The sequence below is a fragment of the Crocodylus siamensis genome, chromosome 10 (genome assembly GCF_052110815.1).
Source record: "Crocodylus siamensis isolate JL-2025a chromosome 10, ASM5211081v1, whole genome shotgun sequence".
Taxonomy (NCBI): domain Eukaryota; kingdom Metazoa; phylum Chordata; order Crocodylia; family Crocodylidae; genus Crocodylus; species Crocodylus siamensis.
In genome coordinates this window covers 67,414,784-67,440,257 of record NC_143404.1, presented here as the reverse complement: position 1 = coordinate 67,440,257, position 25,474 = coordinate 67,414,784, and the positions used below count along the sequence as shown (strand labels likewise).

The window sequence follows — 25,474 nt, the reverse complement described above, 5'->3', positions numbered from 1 at the left end:
TCATATATTATTGGAATTGTAACTCACATTTCGCTCTGTTCTCTCCAAAGGAGGTATGACCATACTATACTATACCGTGCCATGCCATACCAGAAATCACCCCCAGAGCCATGAGTTCCCATTTGAAGACAGGTACTGGTGGCTTAAGGGAGAGAAGTCATTTTTTACTGTGGACAGTACAAACAGTAATCTGAGATCTGTCCTGTGAAAAATGTGGAGTCGTTCCATGCATCAGGCCAAAAATGGATATGACAACACCAATGGTAAACTCAGAGGGGCTTGAGTTGTTTGGGAATCTACTGGCACGATTATTTTATTTACCAGAAAATGTGGATTCATCAGAGTTGGACCTCTTCCCAGGAAAAAGTTTGTTCCGATAAAACTCCCAATCTGCAAAAATTGTGAAAAGTTGCAAGACGGTCAAAATGTTCTGTTTGGCCATATTTGAAAAAAACAAACCCCAAAACATTGTTCAGCAACTTTTCATTTCAAATGATGCCCAAAAGGTTAAAAAATGAAAAAGTTCATGATCCAAATGAAATATTTTGAACTTATTTAACAAGCATTTTTCATTGACACCAACTTTTTTCTGACGATAACTTTTGAAAAGTCAAAGTTTTGTCCATTTTGATACGTGAAAAATCTTTGGAACTTAAAAAACCCCACCAGCTTGTCCTAGGACGGGAAAATCTGCCCAGACTGAAACAGGACCGTGAAGACAAACCAACTACAAGTATTACTACACTGCAGTTACCAGAGCTTCTGTAGTTGTACCCAAGACAGCTTTAAATGAGCTAGCTCAAGTACTGCTGGCAAGGTAACCACGGCAGTATGGAGCTCAGTGTGAACAACCTGTCCAAGTATTTACTGAGCTTCTCGAGCGGGTTCAGCAGCCTGAGCTGTGTTCTGTGCTGCCATAGCTCCAATTTGAGCAGCACCCAATGTAGTTATTTAGAGGTAGCTCAGGCACCGCATAAAATATCTGCACTGAGGACACGCGAGTCATTCTCTCTTCTTGGGCTGTCCGATGAGCTCCTGTTGATGAAGGCTCTTTGCTCACCATGTTCAGGCAATGGCTGTACGTGAAACATAGCACAAGTGATGTACAGCGATTCTTGAGACATGCACTTCTCCTATGAATGGCGATGACACGTCTCCTATTAATGGTCATGAGTGGCGAGACCCTTTTGGCATTTTTGCTTTTGCCTTCCAATATGTACTCTGTCAAACCACATTTAACTGCTGATTTTCAGGGAAATACCGTGCGCCGCTTATTTATTTATTGCTACACGTCATCTCTTCCGATATCAAAGACCAGTGGGAAAAATGCACGTGCGTTCCAAACCTTGGAGAACATTTCCAAACCCTACCATGTCCCTTCGTCATGCCACAGTTGTAATGAGGGAATTGGCCAAGATGAAAGCATATCTGGGGTTCGGAGTGAGCGGTTTAAATAATTATAGACAAATGCATATTGGTAGAACAAATCGCTTGGAGAACGAACAATGTACGGAGTATCCTCTAAACACACACGGCATTGCACCTCACAATTTAGCTCCCCATCAGCTAAACAAATACACATAGTCCAAGCACAACAGATCCACTACAGCTGTGCCAATACGATGCAAACTAATTATTCTCTTGGTGGTATGGGGCTGCAAACAAAGCTAAGCAAGGTGCCTTAACTCGCTTCTAATCTTCACAAAGCTTGCTTATGTTAAAAAGAAGGTGATGCTTTTCAAACGGGAATTTTATTTGAAGCATGCTTTCATGGATAATATCAGATTTTTCCTTTGGAAGGGCAGAAATTTACTAGAAAAGCTTTAAGTTTGATACAAGACTTACAAATTATTGATTCAGAAATCCTTGGCAAGACCCTCAGCTGATATAAATGTACTATATGTCAGCGTATAAAGAGCTGAGAATCTGCCCTCTGCTCATTTAAAACGTTACCATTCTTTTTAATAGGCATGAGTTGCATAATTGCATGGATGTGAAATTGCAATCTACCTTTTTTCTGCGTGCATAAATTCATAATGCTGAAAACCAGAAAAATCCATACTATCTGAATACCTGAAAAACACAGGCCACATTAACTTATATTTTGCACTCTGCCTGCCAGGTTTAGCATCAACATCTATTAATACGTTTATGTGAACGGAAAACTGCAGGTGCAGCATTTGAAACAGAAAGTCTTAGCAAGTGTAAAACAAATGGCCAGTTAGAAACCCCCCATGCGAGGTGCTGTGCGTGCACATAACAGACCCACCCACCATTACATTGGGACTGAACACCAGTATTACACTCAGGAGGAAATAATGGATAATGATGGCAAAGAATATATTTCGCTTATATATAAGGATTGAGTGCAATGCCAATCAGGTGACAGAATGGACTGCCTCACTACTACAACAACTACTGTTTACTTCATTTACTAGAGAGGCAAGAATATTTGCAGGTGATATCTGTTACTGGACTGAATGCACGGTTGCAACAGGCACACCACACTTTGCATATGATAGTACCCTTCCTCAGGCCTCCTGCTCCCTAAGGCCTGAGGAAGAGAACTGTGATACCCCAAAGCTCGTCTATGTCTGTCCCCACCCAGGCAGATGGTCTAATAAAAAAATATCACCCACAGCTAATCTTGCCTCTAATGTAGTTCTTGGACCGTCACAGCAACAACGTCACTTCAACCCTTCTAGTTACTAGAGAAGTTTTAGGGGGATGTATGCGTTCCTGGAAAACAGAGTTCAGCCCTAGCTTCTTCACATGAAAAGAGCTGCTGAAATTATTTAGAGGCCCTTTTAAATGTTACAACAATGGACACCATTTAGAGCTTGTTGCTCTAACTTGTGTATTATTAGTTTTTCTTTTGTTTTTTAGTATCATTTTGTCTCATCAGATGACTGATAGATATCTCTGCCTATCATGCTGGAGACTAGGGTTCATTTCCTTGATGGGGAGGCATTTGTGTATTTTAATTGTGAGGGTGGTTAGGCAGTGGAATAGAGAAGCTGTAGAATCGACATCGATGGAAGTTTTTAAGTGCAGGATTCAGAAATATTTGTCTGGGATGGCTTAGACAGGATAATCATACTTGAGCATGGGGCTGGACTAGAAGGCTAGAGACAGAAGTTACACATACGCTGGTATAAGTGATCAGAAACCAGTTCAGATCTGTAACACAACAGAAGTTCAGTGCACATAAACTGCTTTCAAAATGGTTGAAACAGGTTTAAGATAAACCTGGATGGATGTAGTATCAGACTGAACTGATTTAGGTTAAACCTGATTATTGAACTTCTGTCCAAGATCCCCTCCAGATTCAGGTTAACTCACAGTCTCCCACCATCCCAGGATGTTTTGTACCTTCCCTGTAAACCAGCTCACAGGGCGGGCAGGCTAGCCTTGCCTGACACTGTCTGCTCCAGCTGAGCAGGGAGATGTGCTCTACCACCCCCTGGTGCCTGGCCTCGGCCACTGCAGGCATCTGGCTGCATTTCTGGAATCAAAAGTGAAGTGTGTTCACTTGCTTATCGTTTCAATCTATGCACTTTAGACTAACCTGTGAAGATTGAATTGATTCAGCTTCGGGATTACTGACCGTCTGTACTTAGCTGACATCTTCCTCAGGTCTCTACCAGACCTTTTTTTCTATGGTTCTATGTTATATATTTGTATCCTAGTAGTACTCACAAGTGTCAATGGAAATACTTTCCTGTCTTCAAAGGGCCACGTTTTGCCACCCTTTCCTTTCTTAAATAGCACATTAATCCTTGAATAATCTCACAGAAATCTCTCAGACGCAAGGAGTAAAGTACTCCCCAATAGGAGTAGGAGCATCTGAGTCCAGCCCTACATTTCTATCCATTTACAAGCATCATGTACCCCACAACTGTACCTTTCATGACACTGACTTTGCAAAACCCCTTTGAGATCTATGGATGAAACATGCTATACAAGAACTAGGCATTATTAATATTGGGTTTTTTTGTTAATACTCTAAACCATGCCATTTTTAAAATTACCGCTGAAAAGTCTCCAGACATTTGGGAGTTGCAGTTGCCTTGTCCCTACAGTAGGCTGAGAAGTGGCTGCTGCATGCCATCATATCCTCTAAATTGATTCATTCTACAGGAGCATCCACAACTAGATTTCTGTGTGAAATATAGCCAAAGGGTACATTTTAGATGCTCTAACTCTATACCATTAAATAAAGGCTTACCGCTAAAAATGAATGCTAACAGCTCTAGAACCTAAGGAGTTAACTGACTAAGTCTCTCTTTAAAATGCTAATAACAGACAATGGTCTGTGGATAAGTTAATTAGTGGAGCCAGTCTGTGTTTAATTATTTCACTTGACCTGGTGCAGATTTATACAATAATCCCTTTAGAGAGGGGAAGGGGCTGTTGGAAAGTATGTGATGTACCAGAGGAAAAACTTTAAATCTTTCTGAGCTGAGCAGGTACTCTTCTGACTAAAACTGGAATGATACACTATTCTTCACTGTAAGACAAGCTCAAATGGAAAAAGAAATGGAGGTTTGAAGCACAGAGATTATGCTAAGGACCTGGTGAGCTTTCCACTCTGATACTTAACTTTTTTTCCCCCTATTCAGCTGGGATTTTGCTATTGAATAATGTATAAACCAACCCACGGTAGTCAGTGGTAGGATTTCAGGAATAACTTGAAACAAGTGCAACCAGACTTGTGTACCAGAACTCTCTGAACATACTAAAATGTGTGTGAATAAAGAAGAGTAGCTACAAACTTCACAATATTGTATTTGGGATCTTTCAGGAGAGAGACTATAAAACCTAACGAGTTCTAGATGAATCAAGGAGAGGGAATGAGAACTGAGCAAGTTGGTTAGCACCTGAATTTGTGTTCAGAACTTTCTAATTGGAATTCAATTAGGCTCTAAGTTTTTCTTTGACTCATTAGGTCAAACCCAAATTAGTACTTTTCATCTGGCAGCCATTTTTGTAAATTACCTGAATATCCATTTATATGATAGAAATTAATGACTTTGGAAGAAGTCATTACTGTTTAGCATGTGAGATAGTATGTGGAGAGCCAGAGGACATAATATCTTAATGCCAGCAATCCTTAAATGAGGCCAGGTGCAGTGGAAGAGAGTCAAATTCAAACAGAACAGAGAGAAAAACAAACTAGAGGAACTACTTTGTTATTTCGAGGAGGTCTAGATAACAGGTGTGATTATAAAAAAAATTCCCTCTATTTGAGCCAACTAGTAAGAACTCATCCTTGAAGAAGGCCACCCAGTACAGGTACAAATTGATGCTAAAAACTCCTTTAAATGCCAACGTCTCTCTCTATTTCCAGATGTCGCCACCGTCCTTTGCTAACCATCAGAAATGACTTACAAATACACAAGAACTTGGGAAAAAAAAACCTTTCTATAGAACAGACATCCTTCCCCTCACCGTGCAAATGTTACTTTTGATTGTTACTCTCTATTAAAACTGGCACTGATGACGGCAGATGAACAAGAGCCTCCGGGTAGGGGCAGGACCACAAGTGTATCTGGCAGTAGCACGGGAGAATCTCAGCAGCTCTTTGCCACTCTCCTCGTATCCGAGAAGGCGCTATGACCAAGAGACAAGCTACCCATCATCTCCTACAACAGCTATATTTCACCGGAACAATGGAACTGTCAGCCTCAGGAATGAACCTGTTCATCAGCACAGACCGACCATTTTTGGCAATGGGTACCACTGGGAAATGTGGGACTAACTTCTCAGATGGATGAAAAAACTCGTCAGCATTACCTTCTCCTCACAGGGAGAAGAATTCTTCCTAAAAACAGACTTGGCAGATCTGCCAAGTAAACACTGTGTTCATGGTAAAACGTGTAAAGTACTCAGCAGTAGGTATGGAGTATATATCTAACTGGATAAGGCAACGTTTTGTAGTTTTTCATAGCTTTTGCATGTGTAATTGTATATAAAACATATTGTTATGCCATAGTATTGTTGAAGAAAAGTTCAAAATCTAAAACTTATAGCAGAAAGGCTAGAATATGCTATGGCTTAGAGAAATTATACAGGATGCTTTGATATACTGCCAGGTTGGTGAGCACTGTGTGGACTGAGGCTCTCTCAAATCACACTCACTAGGCATTTTTACACATGCTCTGGTGGTGGGGTGGAGGGGCACTTTAGTTAGAGTGGCTTTGAAAGCTGGTCTAATTAAAGCACCTGGAACATCTCTTGTATTAGCGTCCCTGCGCTTAAAAATGGTGGTGGGGGTGGTGTATCTAAAACTCGCTGAATACCCCGGCACCATTTTCATGCATGGAGATGCTGATACACGAGATGTGGAGGCTGGTTGGAGCGCGGTAATTACCACATTCCAGCAGGCTCAATTAATCGCGTCTATGTAATGCATCGCATAATTACAGCACGTCGGAGCGGTCTCCACATACAGGCACCCACTATGTCTCTTAAGTGAGTAAGTGGAATAGGAAGACCTTGCCTGATGCTACTCCACAAACACCAGCGCCCTGGGGCTCACCCAGCAGGGATGCGCTGTGTCAGCACAAAAGCGGCTCCCCGGGTTATGTATGTTGCCGGTTCAGAACTTCCCAAGTGTGCGACCGCACACCTCCTTTTCATTAGCATGACCACAGGAGCCAAGGATGAAATGTCACATGGACCTATCGATCTAGAACTAAAGATCCAGCCTGGCATCTAAGTGATTGCGATTATCTCTCTCAGTTTGTCCAGATTAGGTGATTGAATGTGTGTGCTCTGCTCTGTTTTGCTTGGTCTTTACTAGTGTTTATCTGTGTTTGTCAAGATTATTTACTTCCTAAAGCCCTTAGAGATATTAACACCACGTGTAGCTGAACAGGTAGTATAATTAGTGAGCATGCACCCGTGGAACCAGAGCAGTGGTGAGCTTTTTTGCCTGACATTCAAACGGCGTCTGAGGGCCGTTGTGGCTTACATGGCTAATCATTCTTTGGCCAGTTAGGCCTGCATCCAGATCATCTTCCTTCTTCACACGATTGCATGACCTTTGTGAAATAATAACTACTGATGGCATTGCTGAATGTGCTGTGCGGCCTTGCCCTAAGCAGGAAGAAAAGTAAAGTCGTGGGAAAGTTTTGTAGGAAGACCCTGACTTACTTTCTCTGGGTCCTACGTCTTCCTGCTCAGAAACCTGCTGCCGTCTCCTCATTTCTCTAATCCTTTTATTCAGCTTCAGCTTTTCCTATGATCTTCAAACTGTTTTTTTCCCAGGGACACTATGCTCATGCTTGAGTTCTCGCTCTTTCCATGCCTACTTTCCTTAGCTAAATCTCTTGCCTTATGGGTCTTACCTTAGCCCCATATCATACCTTGGGTATCACTACAGTATATGAGGAATATCATGGTTTATCAGAGAAAAAACTCTCTTGACCTATATTTAAATCTAGGAATCACCTTGAACACTTACACTCATGCAACTTGCTTTAGTACTTTCTTGAACGTCAACCAACACAGAGCCTTTGGATCAAGAGGGGGAATTATACCAGAGCTGAGAATTCAGACGCCCATATCAAGACTCCATAAATAACAGATACGGTTCCAGCAACTTCAGACATGGAAAGACACCGTCTTTCCCTAAGGCAGCTAAAACCCAAACAATTTAGGGCTTTGCAAATCAAAACCTTCACCCTGAATTGGCACACAAGTAAACGGGAAACGGGGAAACGTTTTGGAGACCAGGTGACCTGCAATCTCTACAGCTAATATTACTAAGCCTTAAGTTCACAGACAAGTTAACTTAGCTCAAGGTAGGAGATGCATTTAAAGTGGAATAGCTATTCCTGATTAGCTTCCTGTGTTGGTGCTTAAGAGTGCCTTATTTTGAATTTGGTTAACCTACCTTGGAAGCAAAACAAACCAATGTGGACTGAGGAACTCTTATTTCAGAATACCGCAAGGGCCACATGTGTCTCGGGATAAACCATTTTATTCTGGGACAAAGAGCAATTGCTCAGACATCCATGTCTGTTGTCCTGGGATAAACCCTAAAAAGGTTTATGGGATAAGAAGTCCTAGCAGTTTATTCCATGGCATCGCAAGTGCATCTGAATGGTTTTCTCAGGATTGCATCATTGAATCGATGGCAGAAAAGTGGCAGTGCATTCAACTGCTCACTAAACTCAGGTTTAGAAGGGCAAGGTATGTACACACCTATCCTGGGATATTACTGTCCCAGGAAAAACACAGGCACAACTTATCTGGGGACAAATGCAACACCAGTTGGTAGCTAAAGAATGAATAAGGAATAGGCATTTTGAAATAACACCCCTTGTCATCACTTCGGGCTACTAGTTGAGGCTCCTAACCCATCTTCAGGAAGATGCTTATACTGAACACCGTCCATTTCTCGAACCTGGAAGGCACAGATCACTCTGGCGAGGTTTACAAGAGAGGAAAAGGTCATAAGCACTAGAACAAGTGCTGAAGGGGATGAGATCACTTTTGGAGACCGTGAGTATGCTGCAAAATACACTGACGTATGCCGCTCACTAATGGGGCTCTGCTACTGCTGGCTCCCAAAGCATCTCTGTCATTTTAGGACTCCAGAATCACTCACTGAGGGCTAACGGAGGCTGAACCAACAGTGAGTAGAGTAGGCTCAACCCCTCCCAGCCCTAACTCCTGACATCTACAAATTACTCTGAGTGGCTCTTCACTGGGTGCACACTGTATTTCCAAAGGTACTAAATGGGGTTAATAAAACGAACCCTCTTCACTGATGAGTGGTAGCACTCCTCAGAATAATTTGCTGACATAGGTCATTCTTGTCTGTAATGAGAAAATGAAATGCATGTTGGAGTGATGGAACAAGTTCAAATCAGTCCCACATACAATGCAGAAATATTAACCAGAATCAACTGTAAATCTACCAGCTAAATTCAGCTTACAGCTAATCAGCTCTTCTTTTGACAAGAAATGCTGCTATGGAAATGGGATGATTTCATAACTGAATAATTTAACCAGTTTTATCTTTAAGCAATGATAATCAGACGTATTAACATATAAAGCCTTGGTATTTACATTTTTGTTACATGGACCTGCAAAATTAAAAGGTATCAGGAGTAACGCAGTATTTAATGATAAGTGACACTTAGAGAGAAGCATTCATTGCCCAGAACAACTCTATGCTTCAACAAATCCCCGGGAAGGAGTGGGGCAACCAAGCAGACAACCAGTGCACAGCTCGCTGCATCGTAGCGGCATGGGAGAATTTCTTCGTTTTTAATAGCAAAGACAAACTCTTACTCTTTCATAGCTTCACTGATTTGAAGGCCAGATGGGAGCAGCATATTATTCAGCCTGACTTCCTAGGTAGCACTGGTGATGGACTTTCACTTAGTTAATGTTACTTTGAGGCTAGTAACTTGTGTGTGACTAAGACATCTCTCCAACTAGATGCATGCTAAAATATGCCAAAAAACAAGGTCTGAAGACAGCAAGAGGCAGGAAATCCACCACTTCCCTTGGAGGTTTATTCTGGTGGCTAGCTACCTCACTTCTGGGGAAAGTGTGCTGGGAATTTTTAAGACCACATGTTTAAATGCAGAGCTCGGCGCAACTAGAAAAGGAAGTCCGAGGTTGCACCTTGCAAATAACTGCGAGTTCCCTCTTTTATGCATACAACTTAGAGCAGGGGCAGGCAATTATTTCGGGCGGAGAGCCGCTTACTGAGTTTCAGCTCGGCATCGAGGGCTGCGTGACAGGCAGCCAGGGGCAGATAAATATTAACTTCCTACATTTTTTAGGGGCCTCGTGGACCATACAGAACGGCTTGGCAGACCGCAACCGGTGCGCAGGCCGCATTTTGCCCATCCCTGACTTAGAGCATTTTTTTCTTTGTGTATTTTTAAAGCACTGACTGCCAAGCTCCATCTTTGAAAATAAAATCCTTCATACCCACGGATATCTGGTTGTTTGAGGTCTAGCGCAACAGAAAATAACTGAGAGAAAATAAAAAATGAAGTACTACTCTGCAATCTCCTGATTTAAGCAGAAGGACTCTGATATCAGATACAGATAGTAAATACAGCTCATATTTTTGATGGTGCCTGTCATAAGGTGACATGCTCTTACAATTTTGCGTCAGTCATTGCTGCTCTTTTGAGATGGCTAATTTGGGTGAAGAAAATATGAAACATTCACCCAGTGTAGAGAAGCTGCATCAGTATATATGCATGACTGTTGATCTGCATAGATTCACTTATGTCTAACTTGGATCACGTCAAGAAATATGACCCTTTGGAATCAAGCTGCAACAGATGTTCCTCTAGCCTTGCTTGGAGGAGGAGGAGTAGAGTATTGACATGCATGGAACAGAAATAAATTTAGCGTAGGCCAAATTCCCTTTGGACTGCTCCAGAGGAATGAAAGGGTTTAAGGCTTCCAGAAAGGCTGAGCTTAGGGGAACTCACCAATGTTGTAAAGCCAGCAAAGTCAGGTGTATGCTTCTAGCTAAGCTTCATAGTCTCAGAGTTAGTAGGGTCGGAAGGGACCTGAGTAGATCATCAAGTCCGACCCCCTGCCATGGCAGGAAAGAGTACTGGGGTCAAACGACCCCAGCAAGGTGTACATCTAGCTTCCTCTTAAAGACCCCCAGGGTAAGAGCCAGCACCACTTTGCTTGGAAGTTGGTTCCAGACCCTAGCCACCCTGACCGTGAAGTCATGCCTCCTGATGTCTAACCTGAATTTACCCTCTGCCAGCTTGTGACCGTTATTCCTAGTCATGCCTGGTAGTGCCCGGGGGAACAGGGACTCCCCCAGTGCCTGCTGGTCCCCCCGACTAGTTTGTAAAAGGCCACTAGATCCCCCTCAGCCTTCTCTTGTGGAGGCTGAACAGGTTCAGGTCCTGTCGCCTCTCCCCGTAGGGCCTGCCCTGCTGCCCCCTGACCATGCCAGTGGCCTCCTCTGGACCCTCTCCATGCTGCCCACATCCCTCCTGAAGTGTGGCGCCCAGACCTGGACGCAGTACTCCAGCTGCGGCCTGACCAGTGCCGCACAGAGGGGGAGGATCACCTCCCTGGACCTGCTTGAGATGCATCTGTGGATGCACGACAAGGTGCGGTTGGCCTTCCTGACTGCCTCCCCATGTTCATTTTGGCATCAATAATGACTCCAAGATCCTTTTCTGCCTCTGCCCCGAGGAGAAGGGAGTTCCCCAGCCTGTAGGTATGGTGCTGGTTCTTCCTCCCCAGGTGCAGCACCTTGCACTCGTCGGTGTTGAATCCCATCCTGTTCTCGTCCGCCACCCCTGTAACCTGTCTAGGTCCGATTGCAGCCTATTCCTCCCTTCTAGTGTGCCCACATCCCCCCCACATCAGCAAATTTGAACAGGGTGCTTTTTACCCCCTCGTCCAAGTCGCTGATGAAGATGTTGAACAGTGCGGGCCCGAGGACCGAGCCCTGGGGGACCCCACTGCCCACGTCCCTCCAGGTCGAAAACGACCCGTCCACCACCGCTCCCTGGGTGCGGCCCTCCGGCCAGTTGGTGACACATCTGATTGTGTAGGTGCCGATGCCACAGTCCCCCAGTTTTTTAACGAGAACAGGATGATGAGGATGAAGCGGCTGGATGCAGTGCTCTGCACCTTGGCAATCTAGGCCTCTGCAACGGAACCATTCTAGGTGGGTTAAAGTCGAGTAGTCCCAAGGCTGCTCAAATTTGTAGACTCAACTAGCTCCTAGCAACGCCTATAATTAGATGGATCCAACTAATGCCCCTTCTTTGTCAGTGTGGGCACATGTGCCTGAAAGCTTGCAGAAAAATACAATTTTTTTTGGTGATTTCTTAGTTGGTCTAATGAAAGTTATCGTCTCTGAACCAAGAGGTCTAGAGTTCTGCATTTCTTTTTGTCTTAGACCAACATGGCTACCAAATACATCCTTGAAACATGGCAGATGCTGAATTTTAGCTGATTTTGGATTTAAACTTCATTGCTCAACAACAAGAAAGATTTCTACACCTCCCTGCCTTTCTGCCATCTGACACCACCGGGGGGGAATCCTGCCTTATCTGCATATTGAAGAGCAACTCACAAAGACACTCTCCTGGGCCCAGAGGAACAGATGTCCACCTTCAGCTTCCTCTCTGCAAAAATGGAATTTACTTTCTACCTATGGGGACTTTTTACCATCTTAAATTTTCCCCGAGTCTGAGGAAGGCATGTGTGCCCAAAAGCTTGCAGAAAAATATATATTTCTTGCGATTTCTTTGTTGGTCTAATAAAAGGTATCCTCTCTGAACCAAAAGTTCAAGAGTTTTGTATTTCTTTTTGTTTCAGACCAACACAGCTATCAAAGACATCTCTGATCTATGCTGTGCCGTCCAATCTGTCCAATAACTCTACAGCACAGCAACCAATTGGTTTCTAATGAAATGGCTCCATCGGGTACCTGAAGACAACTGCTGTCAGCATTGACACCTCAGCGTTCTGGATTGCTGTTACTCAAGGCAAAACTAAACCTTGGCATTTGGGCAATCTAAATCATGGGAAGAAAGCAGCAACATTATTTTTTTCAATAATGCACTGCAAAGTGCTTTTCTCCTGGTGAATTCTAGTTTCAACAAAGACATACATTTGGAAGAGATCAACAACATGGTCAAGAGAGGTCAAGGTCAGGAGAGCAGGCCTTGTGAGGAGAGGCTGAGAGGCATGGGACTCTTCAGCTTGCAAAAGTGTAGGCTCAGGTGGGATTTGGTGGCAGCCTGTAAGTATATCAGGGGTGTGCATCAGGATCTGGGAGAATGTCTGTTCACCGAGGCACCCCACGGGAAAACAAGGCCCAATGGACACAAACTGCTGGAAGGCTGTTTTAGACTGGGCATAAGGAAGCACTTCTTTACTGTCTGAGTCTCCAGAGTTTGGAATAGACTCCCCGCTAGAAGTGGTGCAAGCACCTACTCCGGACAGGTTCAAGGTGCATTTGAATGACTGTCTTGTTGGGGTCATCTGACCCCAACTGATTTGCTGCCTTTTGGGGCTGGGGGCTGGACCTTATGATCTCGCAAGGTCCCTTCCAAGCCTGATGTCTACGAAATCTATGAAAACATCTTCCAAGCAATCAAAGGAATCTTTCCTCCCCGCCATCCCTTCCCAATCCTGCCGTTTCATTCATAAATAAAATAAGCCATTAGCATAGTTGGTGGTAGGCATTCCCTTTTATCTTTCACTTGGCTGAGAAAAAGACTCGCAACATCACGTTTTCAGAAAGTGAAGTGTGGTAATCACAGAATTGGATTTCATGTATTTTTAAAAGCATTTGCAGTAGCATAGCTCCAATCACTTTAAAAAGAAATAGAAACACAGAGCAATTCTGAAAAAAAGCCACTTTACAGCTCCTGACTTTTTTTATTTATTTAGTTTTAAACATGAGATGAATGTGTTGGAAAAGACCTTGTTCTAAAGGAGATCTCAAAAAAGTAAGCAGCACTTCACTACAAGAATCACAGAGCCGAAATGCTTATTATCTCAAATAAGCCCGGATGACATTTGAGATGTCTCGACGTTTATTGGTCTGCCAGCAGTGTGTGGAATCAGCCAGTTCCTTTTCTCCTCTTCGTTTTTTTTATATATATGCTCAAAGTCCTTGTTCATAAAATATTTAGCAGAAGCTCTTCAGAGGATGATATTGCCTATGCTGAAGACCGGAGAATGGTTTACTGTGCTGCTGAGACAGATATCTTGCCACAAGAGAAATCAATGTATCTGATGGAGTTGAATTACTGCACCAAGAGCTCATTGGCTGGCATGCTTGCTTTCAGATTGAGGGTCTGGATTTGATCCGCGGCTGGTGGATGCGCTGAGCCTTAGGGAGTTGGTGGTACCAGCACAGTGTGGGTCTAGTCACGTTCCCGTGGGGGGAGGGAGGAGGGCTGCAAGGCACTCACCCCTTTGTCTCTGCGACATACTTGGGTGGTACAAAGCAACGGAGAACTACGAGGATGGGAACACAATCAAATTAAGCAGCTAGAATGACTTGCAATTGGAGACTAGCCATGCCTAGTGCAACCTAGCTGTGCAGCAGCCTGCTTAAAAACAAATAAAATAGCCTGACTTTTCCCCCGGAGCTTTGTTATAACCTGTCCATCTCTTAGGTTTATGGCCTTTCTTGCTAATCCATATATCCCATGTCTGATTCCCCCCCAACTCGTAATACGTTCACCAGCAATCCTCTTACGTCTGCTTGACTTTTGTCTGCTTCAGAGCAAGTATTTGATTTTAACCTTTTCATGCTAGCCTTGCTATTTCAATGTGCCTCTGACTATCTAGTTCTTTACATTCTAAAACCCTATCATTTTTCCCTATTAGTTCAAAACGAGAGAGACCCTTTTGTTCCACCTTTGACATTTTTCACCCCTATGCAGACAGGAGCTTAAATCAGACTGTTGCTAAACTGTCCTCCTTTAATAATTTTTATGAAGAGCAGTTCAATTATCTTTATCTTCCTTGGGGATCCATTCAATTAAACACAGTCATAATGAGTGAATGGACACACAGCTTTGTAACCATATTTACATCCAGATTAATGGGAACCAGGTAAGATAACTTTAAAGCCATCAATATTTTAATACCTTGGCTTTTCATTTTGCTATCTTCAATGTCAGACACATTTAGAAAGACTAGAACAATTTCAGAGGCCGAGTTTTTAATTTCCTCCTCAGTTTGTGAGAAATCAGAGTTTCTACATTTCTATAAATTACCAGAACTTCTTAGAAGGGATTTCTTGTGTTTTTTCATCTTCACGGTCATCTGAAACACTGCACAGGACAAACCCTGAGCTGTACACCCAATCATTTACAGGAGACTCAATACATTTAATTGACTTACATGCATATTGCTGAAAAATCAGTCCATGGTCAATATTTAAATGATGATTCTGAGAAAGCACTAGTAAATATACCACAAGGAGCATCCTGCAATTAGCTACATCACCTTTTTCTCTTGCATTTACCATTCAGATATAATTGCTTTATCCAGTGCAAGGTGTAACGTTGGACGTACGATACGGACCTGTCTCTCACTGATTTGAAGGCTCTGGTACTTAAATCTACAGTCACTGAAAGGCCTCTTTTTATTGTTGGACCAGTGTAAAAGGGTCTCAGTGTAATGAAGAATCAGGCCCTGTATCAACAGTCTAGCAGCCCAGTGTCACGGGCGCAGTGTGACAAGTCGATAAACATCCAAGAAAATAGTCTGTACCCGGGGAATATATCTTGGCTGCAGTGGCTTCACTCGAACGGGTCAGATGTGTTAACATTTTCATTCAGATCTCATCTGCATTCAAACTGCTGCTGCAATTTGGCTCCTTCTCTTAATGAACAAACCTCAGCAGCAAAACTGACTTGAGGCCCTCGAGAGGCTTTCTGTTCGAGACTTCAGCCAAAACTTGCAGTACGGTTAGTAAACTTGCAAACTACAGCTTTCAATTTAGATTTAATAAGATTTTATGTTACTGAAAAAAAAACAACCCCTTCACTCTAATTCCAAGAGCCAGGGAAGCAGCATAAAAGAACCACATGCCATCGTGTGAGGGTAGGCCTGGCAGTATACCTGCAACTCGGCAGCTTAAATTTACCATCTTCTCACCTGGAACACAGTTGTGGGACAATTAACACAGTGTTTCCATGTGTTCATTGCCTCTGCACCTTAATTTCTTAGAACTAAAGCACCGGGAAAGGGAGCACAAAATGCCTGCATAGTTTTTCGGTTGATTTGAGGTGATGACATCCTTTATCTCTCCCCTCCCCACTACCCCTCTTGCGATGAAAATGGGGAAGGTCTAGACCCCTTCTGTATTCTGCAGGACGTAGAGCAAAGTCCTCGCTCTACTGACATCCATGGAAAATGGCCTCACTGATGATTTCTAGTGGGCCCTGTTGTGGCATAAAGCTTTGGGTAGTCAGAGGTGGTCCTGTAAGTTCCTGGAGGACTACGTTGTCTATGTCTGTTCTATGACAAGCGGACGGCAGCTTCAGCACTGTCCGGGATAATCTATCTGCTTAATATTCAGGTAAGTTTTGGGTTTTTTAAATAAGCAGAGCAAGGAAAGGTCAATTCTGCCCCTTTTCACGTTTGCAAAGTTGCCTAGATCAGACTGGGGAAGAAGCAAGAGGTAGTGCCTTTTTTGTTTTTTTTAAACTCCTTTTTCCTGTCTCCCCATCCATCTCCTGCAAGCTCTTCTTTCATCTGCCCTCCTCTTCAGAAAGCTGTTTCACAGAGCTTTCTCCCTCAGGGTCAGCTCTAGCTGAGATTATGCCCTGAGCAAGCCCATAGTCTGGGCCAGCTCCATTGGGCACCCCTGGTTTCTATTCCAAGTCTTTTAAATGCCACCAGGCCCTCTTCTGCCTGCTGTCAATTTTTTTTCATCCAGCTCCCTGTATTTACCAGTGGCCACCTTCTTCCTGCTCGCCGGCTGTGTTTAGGATTCCAGCTTCCAGGCTGAATGGAAATGTGTCGAAGCAGCCTGGTATCCTTAGGCCGTGTGCCGCCTGGAAGCAAAAAGGAGCCCGAGGTGTCTGAATGCAACCGGCAGAAACAAAAGTGCTGATCAGCCGGCTTTTGACGGAGGGCTTGGGAACCTGGAGGCCTCGACACACAGCAAAGGCGGCCTGCCGCGAGTGACACCGAACAGATACACTCTGACATAAAACCTCCGCACCCTCACGCCCCTCCAACTGCAGCATCTCAGACAACAAGTCCACCCACCAGCCCTTTGTATGGGCTCTCTCACCCATTTGGTTTCGCTCACAGATAAGGAAAGAGAAATAAAATTTAACTAATCTTTGGAAGGCAGCGGTTATCAATCTAGTGGGCTCAGCACCATTCAAAAGGACTGCATTGCAATAATTTACCTCTGGAGCACGGCAGCCTGCACTTAATACTGGGAAGACCACAAACACTACGGTTCATTTTATCATTGAAGCTGGGCTTCTGTTTTCCTCTTGGTGGTTGCTGTATTATTACTGGAATATCACAGTTTAGTATACAACCAGCACTGCTGATTATTTGTGACTTCAGCAAATATGACTGAAGTGTTTGACTATCCTACCTAATCACCAGGAAAAAAAAATCATGATATAAGTCCTTCCTTCACTCTGAGCCAATCAGATTTGATCCTAGGGACAGAAAACTTCACTTCCCAGGCTAATTCAGATTACTTGGACTTCAGTAAGTGATGGGTTTTTGAAACAAGATACCCTACCAGTTATGCCAATCTGTCTTTTTTTATGCATGGGGTTTAAAAGTCTACATTTAGATTGCCCTCAGTAAAACATCTGATGCATTGGGGCACTGAGAATCATTTCAGCTAATCCGAGAAGGTGAACTACAGTTTTGTGACTTAAAATATATACATTTTTTCCCATCTGAAGGAACTGTACATTGTACAATAGCAGAAAGGAAATGTATCAGGAAACAAGGGGCTTTGCAAAAACTAAAACATGTCCCAACATTTCTTGAAACTCACAGCTTCCTAATTTTATCCATGTAGAGAGAGAACTAGACCGACACACAGTAGGGTGGGTGTCATATAATGCCCAAGAAGAAAGCAGTGTGTGAGAACTGGCATGAGAGTGCTTTAATGAAATACTGAGATTTTTTGACAAGGGCACTGTAATTGTGTACAAAGAATATATTGAAAGATTTACAGAAGTTCAAGATGCGTCTATTCCTCGACCAGTGGGGGACTGCTCTCTACAGGTATTTTCTAGGGCTTTAATTATAGTCTTAAGTTCTCCAGGGGCAGCCTTTCATCAAAACGCCAAACACAATAATTTTACAGACTGCTTAGGATTAGGACAAACACTGGATCAAACCTGAACTGCAGACACATGCCTCTAGACTTTGTGGAAGTTCACATCCAGCTCTGAATATACTTTCCAGAAGAGCCGTGAACACAAATAGCTCCAGACTTGTGGCACATTTAGATGTGAAATGGAGTCTGGCCTTTATACACGAGCAAACCACTGACAATCAAAACCAGCTACTAGTGTCTTGAGTCTCACCTCTCTGTCCAGTCCAGCAGCCACTGTGACAATGTCTCCCGTTTCACTGTTAATGGTAAACATATTCTGTGATGGACTCTGTGGCGTCTGAGTTACAATTCGGTATCTCACCATCCCATTGGCTGTAGTACTATCATCTGCATCATTTGCAGTCACTGTCATCACATAGGTACCTTGAAACAAGAGAAAACAAAATCTCAGTGACATTTCAGTGGATACAGAATGTACTGATTATGATGTGGGGACATGCACGTCACTTAGAAAGGTTATAAATAAGATATCCCATTTCAAATATACCTAGAAGCCCACTGCGAAAACACTATCCCTGTTCAGATTGGACAATCTTTCAGGATAATTAATTTATAACAGACTAGATGACTTCTCAAGGACCTTTCCAGCTAATACGCTGTAGGTTTATTTCTACAATTTGTAATTTCTCAGGTAACAGGTGTCTTCTGCACTTTACTATATCTTTCCCCAAAGTTTTTTTTAATCTAACAATCAGTCCAGTTACTTTGATATGGAGGGCACTTCTAGAGTTTACTGGAGTAAAGGCCTCTTAGATTATAGACAGGCATTGTTGCATTTCTCTCAGGATAAAGCGTAATTGTTCAGATGTCAATGTTCACTGTCCAGAGACAAATCCTGAAAAGGTTTGTGAGATAAGAAGTGGTAACGGTTTGTCCTGGAAGACTATCAAGTGCATCTGAACAGTTGTCCTGGGATTGCATTGTTAAACCGATGATAGAAACGTGGCTGTGCATTTGGGTGGTCACTAAACCGGGGTGGACAAAATGCAGCCCGTGCGTTGGCTGCGGCCCACCGGGCCATTCTATCTGGCCCGCGAGGCCCCTAAAAAAATTAGATAATTAATATTTATCTGCTCCTGGCTGCCTGTCACGTGGCCCTTGATGGCGTGCCGAAACTCAGTAAGCAGCCCTCCACCCAAAATAATTGCCTGCCCCTGCGACCAAACCCTTATTGGAAGGGTGATGTGTATACATGCCAACCCCAGGACTTTTCTATTCTGGGCCAAAGGTGAGATCTGCTTCCAGCCCTAGAGATCTCTGCAATCTCCGAGAGCACCGCTGCCGTGCTCACCTCGAGTGCATTATGCATTGGCCCTTGCCATTGTTTGCTGTCTCCAACTCCTGCAATTTTGCAGCCCATCACGGCAGCTCCTACCCCATTTTCAAGCAGAAAAAAAGACGTTTCTGCAAAGTGAACGAAACAGCTGCTGCCCAGCAGGAAAGAGAATCAATGATTTGGTATGTGTGGCCAGCAATGGAGTGAATCTTTGGTTTGTTTCTTGTTAATCATCAGCTTCTTCATTTGCTTTGCAAAACCCCCCCCTACTTTCTAGATACTGTAGGGAGTGCAATGACAGGCTCATTATCACCGGAGTTTGGCAGCAGGGTGTTCTGTTAAAGTGGGAAATTATCATTATGATGGTAGAAGATGCTGCTTGATTGGATGGTCTCCTGCAGCTGCCTGGTCTGGTGTCCCTTAGAGCTGACAGGGCCCAGCTTTTCATTTGTTACTGCTGGTAGGAACGGATGACTGAAAAGATGGACGCATACTGCTTACAGTAATCGTCTGCAAGACTATACAGACACCAATGCTAAAGAATGGATGGGAGAAAGGGGAAACAAAAAGAGACAGTGAAATCAGGGATGGACCAAGTTTACTGGTGACAGAAAAAACAGGAGCATCGATAGAAAAATGGTAGGGCATTGCTTTTGCATTGCTCATTTGCAAGTCATGTTCAGTCTGGGGAAAATTACGGCAGACTGGGACTGATCCAGGCAGAAGGGCCAAAGCAGCTCAGCAGGGATTGTGCCTGACCAAGGCCGAATGGGCAACTCAGTTGCTCCTCAAGTGGTGGTAGTACTTCTCCACTCCGCCAGCGGCATAAGCATCCATGCTGGCCACTGGCACATGCTGCTCACCTCACTGCCCCTTCTCACTCTTGGGACGCCCATATGCTCGCGCGCGCTAGCAGGGAGCACCTCTTACACAACATGGCTCTGTATATTCCCGGTGGTGCGACGCACCAGAGATTTTCCAGTAAAAACATTCCAGGCTGCTTTTAAAAAGTTTGTGGCAAATTCCTATGACGAATGCAAATCCTATTCTTCAGCAATAATCCCCATTCCCATTGTGAAACGAAAAACAAATGATTCAACATCCTTAACACTTCAGCTTTGATTGCGGGAAGGGTCACTGACTTGAAGCAGGGTCACAGAAGCTATAAATTGTTCTCCTTTCTCTTGCAGCATTGCTTTTCTTCCCCGGCAAAAACAGTTATGATGAGAAAACTGATACAAATAAAGAAGCCACCCCTTAGATAAATACTGTTACAGAGAAAAAAATGAAATAGGAAATATGTTGAATGAGGAGACAATTGATTTGGAGTTTACGGTATGTTATCTTCATGCACCGCATGGAGAAAATGTCCCAGAACAGAACAGCAAAATACGTGGGTAATGAAAACAGAAAAGGAAGAGAAAACAAGCTACATTAGGAAGTATATACCCAGTATTCAGACATCTCCAAAACAGCTGGCTCTGTTTTATCACTTAGTTTTCAATGTAAGAAAACCTAATAGCTGAGAGAGAAAAGCTGCGGTTAAATAGCAAAAAAAGATCCTTTTGAATACATGAGATGCCCGGACGGGAGAATTTACAAAGTGAGTAAAAGCCTTACTCATGAGAACAAATTGTTGATCTCCCAAGATTATCCTTGTGAAGGAGGAGTAAGTTGGGGGTTACTCCTTGTAGGGCTGGGCCCAATGGCTTCCTTTGCCCTTATGCTCATTTCCCTTTGCACCGCACTTTGATCACTAAAATAATAATACTAGTGTTTCAGTCCTAGGACACTTCTTTATTTTGATTATCTTGAATCCACCCCCACTAGAGACTAGTTAAATGCCTCTTGAGTTGTGAACCAGGGAGCTGTGTTTCCTGCTGCAATCTGCTCTGATTCTCATGTGCCATCGTTATAATTTTCCATTATGAAATCCAACCTTGCAGGAAGAAAAAGCTTGGAAAACTTGACATTAATTACTAGATTGTAACTTAACAAGTGGTTCTGTGTAAGGGATGATGCATAGTTGCGCCATCCCAGGACAAGAGTACGGTGGGCATCAGGGATGCTGAGAGGGTGGCACTCCTCTCCTTGATCCCCTGCTTTGCTCCAAGAGGGAAGTGATTGGATAGACTTGTGCTACCAACCAGCAGCAAATTACTTCTGCTGTATCGCCTCGTGTATGGATGAAGGTAGCCCACGTGCCCACTCCCTTCACCTGCTCACATATTTCTAACCTATGTAGAACAAGAGTAGCAGCTGTAGTACTAGGAGATCTGCTGTAGTACCCATACTATGTCCCATGCCCAGGGAAGCATTGTATTAAGGGCTGATGTACAACCTTACCCTTGCTGTGTGCATTCTGCATTAGGCATTGTATAGATTTACCCCATCTTAAGCAAGATGCAGCTCTGGTTGGTCATCTGTCTTCTCAAGGTATCAGAGTATTAAGCTTAAAGGGAGTATACACTGTAAACATGCAGCAGGCTAAAACGAATGCCATGAAGACGCATGCACACACACATATTACATATGTCTAGGTAGAGCAAGCGAGAGGTACAATCCCATGGTATTTAATGTTTTACATAAGAAGTGCCATACTTGGTCAGACCAATGGTCTATCTAGCTCTGTCTCTGACTGTGGCAGGGGTGGATGATTTAGATATAGTCTCTATTCATTACCCGCCCTGGCATCCCATTGAAAGTTTAGAGAAGCCAGAGGAAGCATCTCCAAGCATTTCGTTCAACAGCCATTAACAGACTTATCATCTGTCTTCTATCTGCTATGTTAGTTCTACCATACTATACTTTTTGGTGACAATCTGCTATTGTCCATCTGATTGTTATCAGGTCTCCCAAATCCCAGGTGGGAATCCTTTTTCATACAATTCTAGCAGGAAGGCATTTCTATGGAGCTCAGCATTAGAGCATCCAGGTAAATATGTAGTGGCAAACTGTAGAGACTTTGCTTGCTTGAGGATATTCATTGGTGTCAACAAGACTGCTTACAGGAAGGAGAGCTCACCAAAGCCAGGGTTGTACAATCCAGCCTGTTTTGTGCAGGTGTATGAACTGAATGGGAAAAAGAAAATGTAAGAGACATGCAAAAAAAAATGGCCACTGTCATTTTCCAGGTCTTCTCTATCCTGTATTACAGAGAGAGAGACGGTGCAAGCTCAATAAAGCGGGTGTGCAACCTGTGGCATGAGGACCACCAGTGGCACAGGCAGCTGGCAGATCAGGAAAGGAACAGGCAGCGGATGGGGCAGGAAGGAGAAGGCAGAGCAGGGAATCAGGCAGGGAGTACAAGGCAGGGAGCAGAAAGCAGAGCAAGAGATAGGGGCAGGAAGCAAAGAGCAAAGCAGGCCAACAGATCAGGCAGAGGAAAGGGACTGAAGTGCAACTTGGAGAGGGGCTCCTTTGTGGCATGTCTGCCGAAGAGGTTGGCTCCCCACGCATCTCCTCTTTACCACTGCAAGGTGCTCTTAGCCATATACAAATTGGGACTACAGTGAAATGATCAAACGCCAGTCCCATCTTTAGCTTTAGAAGCTCTCATGAGTTTCCGGTATGTATTCATACTACTTTGCCCTCTAGCATTCAGAGCTTGGCAGAAACAAGTTAAATTGTTGGATTTGAAAGGGTGGTGTACTAACACACTGTACACTGTATACACTGTACTTCGTTCAAATGAACACGTGAACTGATGGAGCACAGGCAACCGACTGGCCAAACCCATGTGATGTCTCACTTAAGAAACCCATAATCCAAAAAGGCACATTTGATATGTTTTCATTACACCTGACCGACTCACTAAAATCAGGTACCTCATATATTAAATAAAATACATATCTTAGTAAATCATGTCAATATTAAACCAAATAAGTTGCGTGTTGAATGATGCTTCCAAGAAAGTGGCTGAATTATCGTGCACAGAGAGCAGTGACAAGCTTCCAGTACCTTAGCTCTTCATTAACTAATGTGCCAAGTTCATATATCAGCCAAGTTAAAATTAATGATTGACATAGCAAAGCCTCTCTGCCATTACAAGGGAAAACACCACGGACCTCACAGTACATCCCTTTCATTTCACAAAGATTGCAGTCTGCTGGACATGACTTTTGTCAGGGGATACATTTTTGTTTCAAGCTGATGAAGGTTAGCGCTATGAAACAGCATGGGGAAAGGATGTCTGTGTGTCTCTCTGAGGCTGAGGGCATTGTTTCTTGAAAATCCTCCCTTTGGACTAATCAGGCTTTCCATGGGATGTGCACTGTATTAGGAGGAGCCCTAATGAAATCATTAAGTGCAAGACTTATGAAACTCTTATGGCTGGAGGAGTGGGAGGTGGGGAAAAAGAGATTCTTAAAAATCCAGTCTTTACTCTAAGCCAGGTTTTGAAATGTGTTCATTTTGGAAATGAGACGGTCACTGTCCAGTACAGTCCTGCACTATGTAACAATAGCTTTGGGAGGCCCCTTGTATCTCTGAGACTTTCAGATCAAAATGAGTATATGATAAGTAAAATAAAAATAAAAAAGCTAAACTCTCGTTCCCTGAGCTACATGGCCATAAATTTTCAGCTCCATGAATTTTTGGCTTGGGATGCTCCAAGTCAAGGTGGGGTCTTCTTAGCTGAGCTGCTATCGCTTACAAAGAACTGCAGGAGAAATGCTACATCCATTTACATCTGGACCAACCCATTGTTTTCAACCTCTGGCCTCCGCTACATCCAAACCACCTCATTGCTGTGCAGTAAAAACAGGTTTTCACAGTGCTAAGAGATAGCATTGTGCAAACAAAAACCTGTGCACAGTTGCTTTCCAAAACTCCTTGTAAACGTGGTTCCTTAAGCTTGATTGTTACAATTGCATTATAATTAACTTTCCCGCACTAAGATGGGTAAAAACAGGATTGATGTTCATTAGTTAGACTTAATGCATGTTGAGAGAATGAGCTCATCAAGAGACTAAACGAACCCCAGTAAACCTTCCGCACTGCCATTTATGCCTCATATCAATGGGGGGAAAAATCCTTTATCTGTGCTACAAACAGACAAGCTAGAACTTCATGCCGTTTTCAGTGTTGATACTAATTCTTTATTGAGCTGTGTCTTACAATTTATGTTTTTAAATGGCTGGTAATGTTGCAGAATCATTAAAGGTTGGTTAACCTTCCAGTCTAATTTTGACCTACAAGATACTTAATTAAATCATCCCCCCATAGAAAAGGATTGAATCATTATGTGCAGACATGTAGTGATGATCATATTACATTAGATCTTCATTAACCCAAGTTAATAATGGCTTTGAACTAATGGAAACCTCCCCTTCCTCCCTGTTTTTTCCCCCAGATTGCAAACTGCATGTAGCGAACAGTTAATATGCTGACAATTGTGTAGAGAACAGAGCAATTTGATGAAGGAAAGTCTATATTAAAAGCAACATAAAATGTGCTACACTTCCCCAAAAATGCCAACTTATAATTCAAAGCAGGATCTCAATAACAACTGCATGGGCCACATTCCCAGATCCTTTACTTATGATGAACAGCATCTTATTCATTCAAAGGAGATCTTTCTCACAGGAAGGTGAACACAATCTGGCCCTGAATTTGTACAACAGCAAGCACAATGGGATCCCAAATGGCTTGTTACAAAGTAGGACAGAGATACCTGAGCCAGCTTTAAACTTTTGTTTCTTATCAGGGTAAATTACCCTGAACCCCTGTTGCTGTGGCTAGACTGCTTGAAATATCTGAGCTATCTTGCTGAGAGTTAATATGGGCAGGTCTATACTTCAGTGCAAATGGTCATATCCTAGCTCCTCTGAATACTGCACTAATACACATACTCCTCTTCCTACTTCAATATTAACTCCTGAATATTGCTTCAACACTGAAGACAGTCACCCTCTTACAATTTCATCTTGTAGGCTGCTCCAGCCCATCATTACTAAGCACCAGATAGTCTTTCGGTCTGGTTTCTAAATGACGGATCTGCATGAACGCTGCGCTCTAACTTTGGGCTCCCTGTTGGTTTCTGTATTTCAGTGGAAGAGTGAAATCAGCAGCCGTCTTGCTTTCCAAATGACTTGCTGAGAAGAATTTGCTCATCTCAAACTCATGGCCATTTGCAAGATCAGACCATGATTTTCATCCATCACTGCACACATGCGCAGCGCCAATGAATCCATATGGATTTACATGAGCTGTGAATCTAGCCTGGGGATACTGGGTTTTGGCAGGCAGGTTATTTCTAAGCATCAAGAGAATAACAGCAATCAGACAAGGTTATTCTCAGGGAAATTATGTTTTGGGGCTTGTCA

The 25,474-nt window shown here is 43.3% G+C and overlaps 1 protein-coding gene across 2 annotated transcripts in view; it reads right to left on the bottom strand.

The window, feature by feature from the left end:
• Positions 1-25,474, bottom strand: part of CDH4 (cadherin 4) — a 617,364-nt gene that overhangs the window by 92,533 nt on the left and 499,357 nt on the right. For both annotated transcript variants that reach the window (XM_090064612.1, XM_090064613.1), the window contains exon 7: positions 18,063-18,235. In XM_090064612.1, the coding sequence (XP_089920738.1) occupies positions 18,063-18,235 (173 nt within the window). The remainder of the gene's footprint in view (positions 1-18,062; positions 18,236-25,474) is intronic.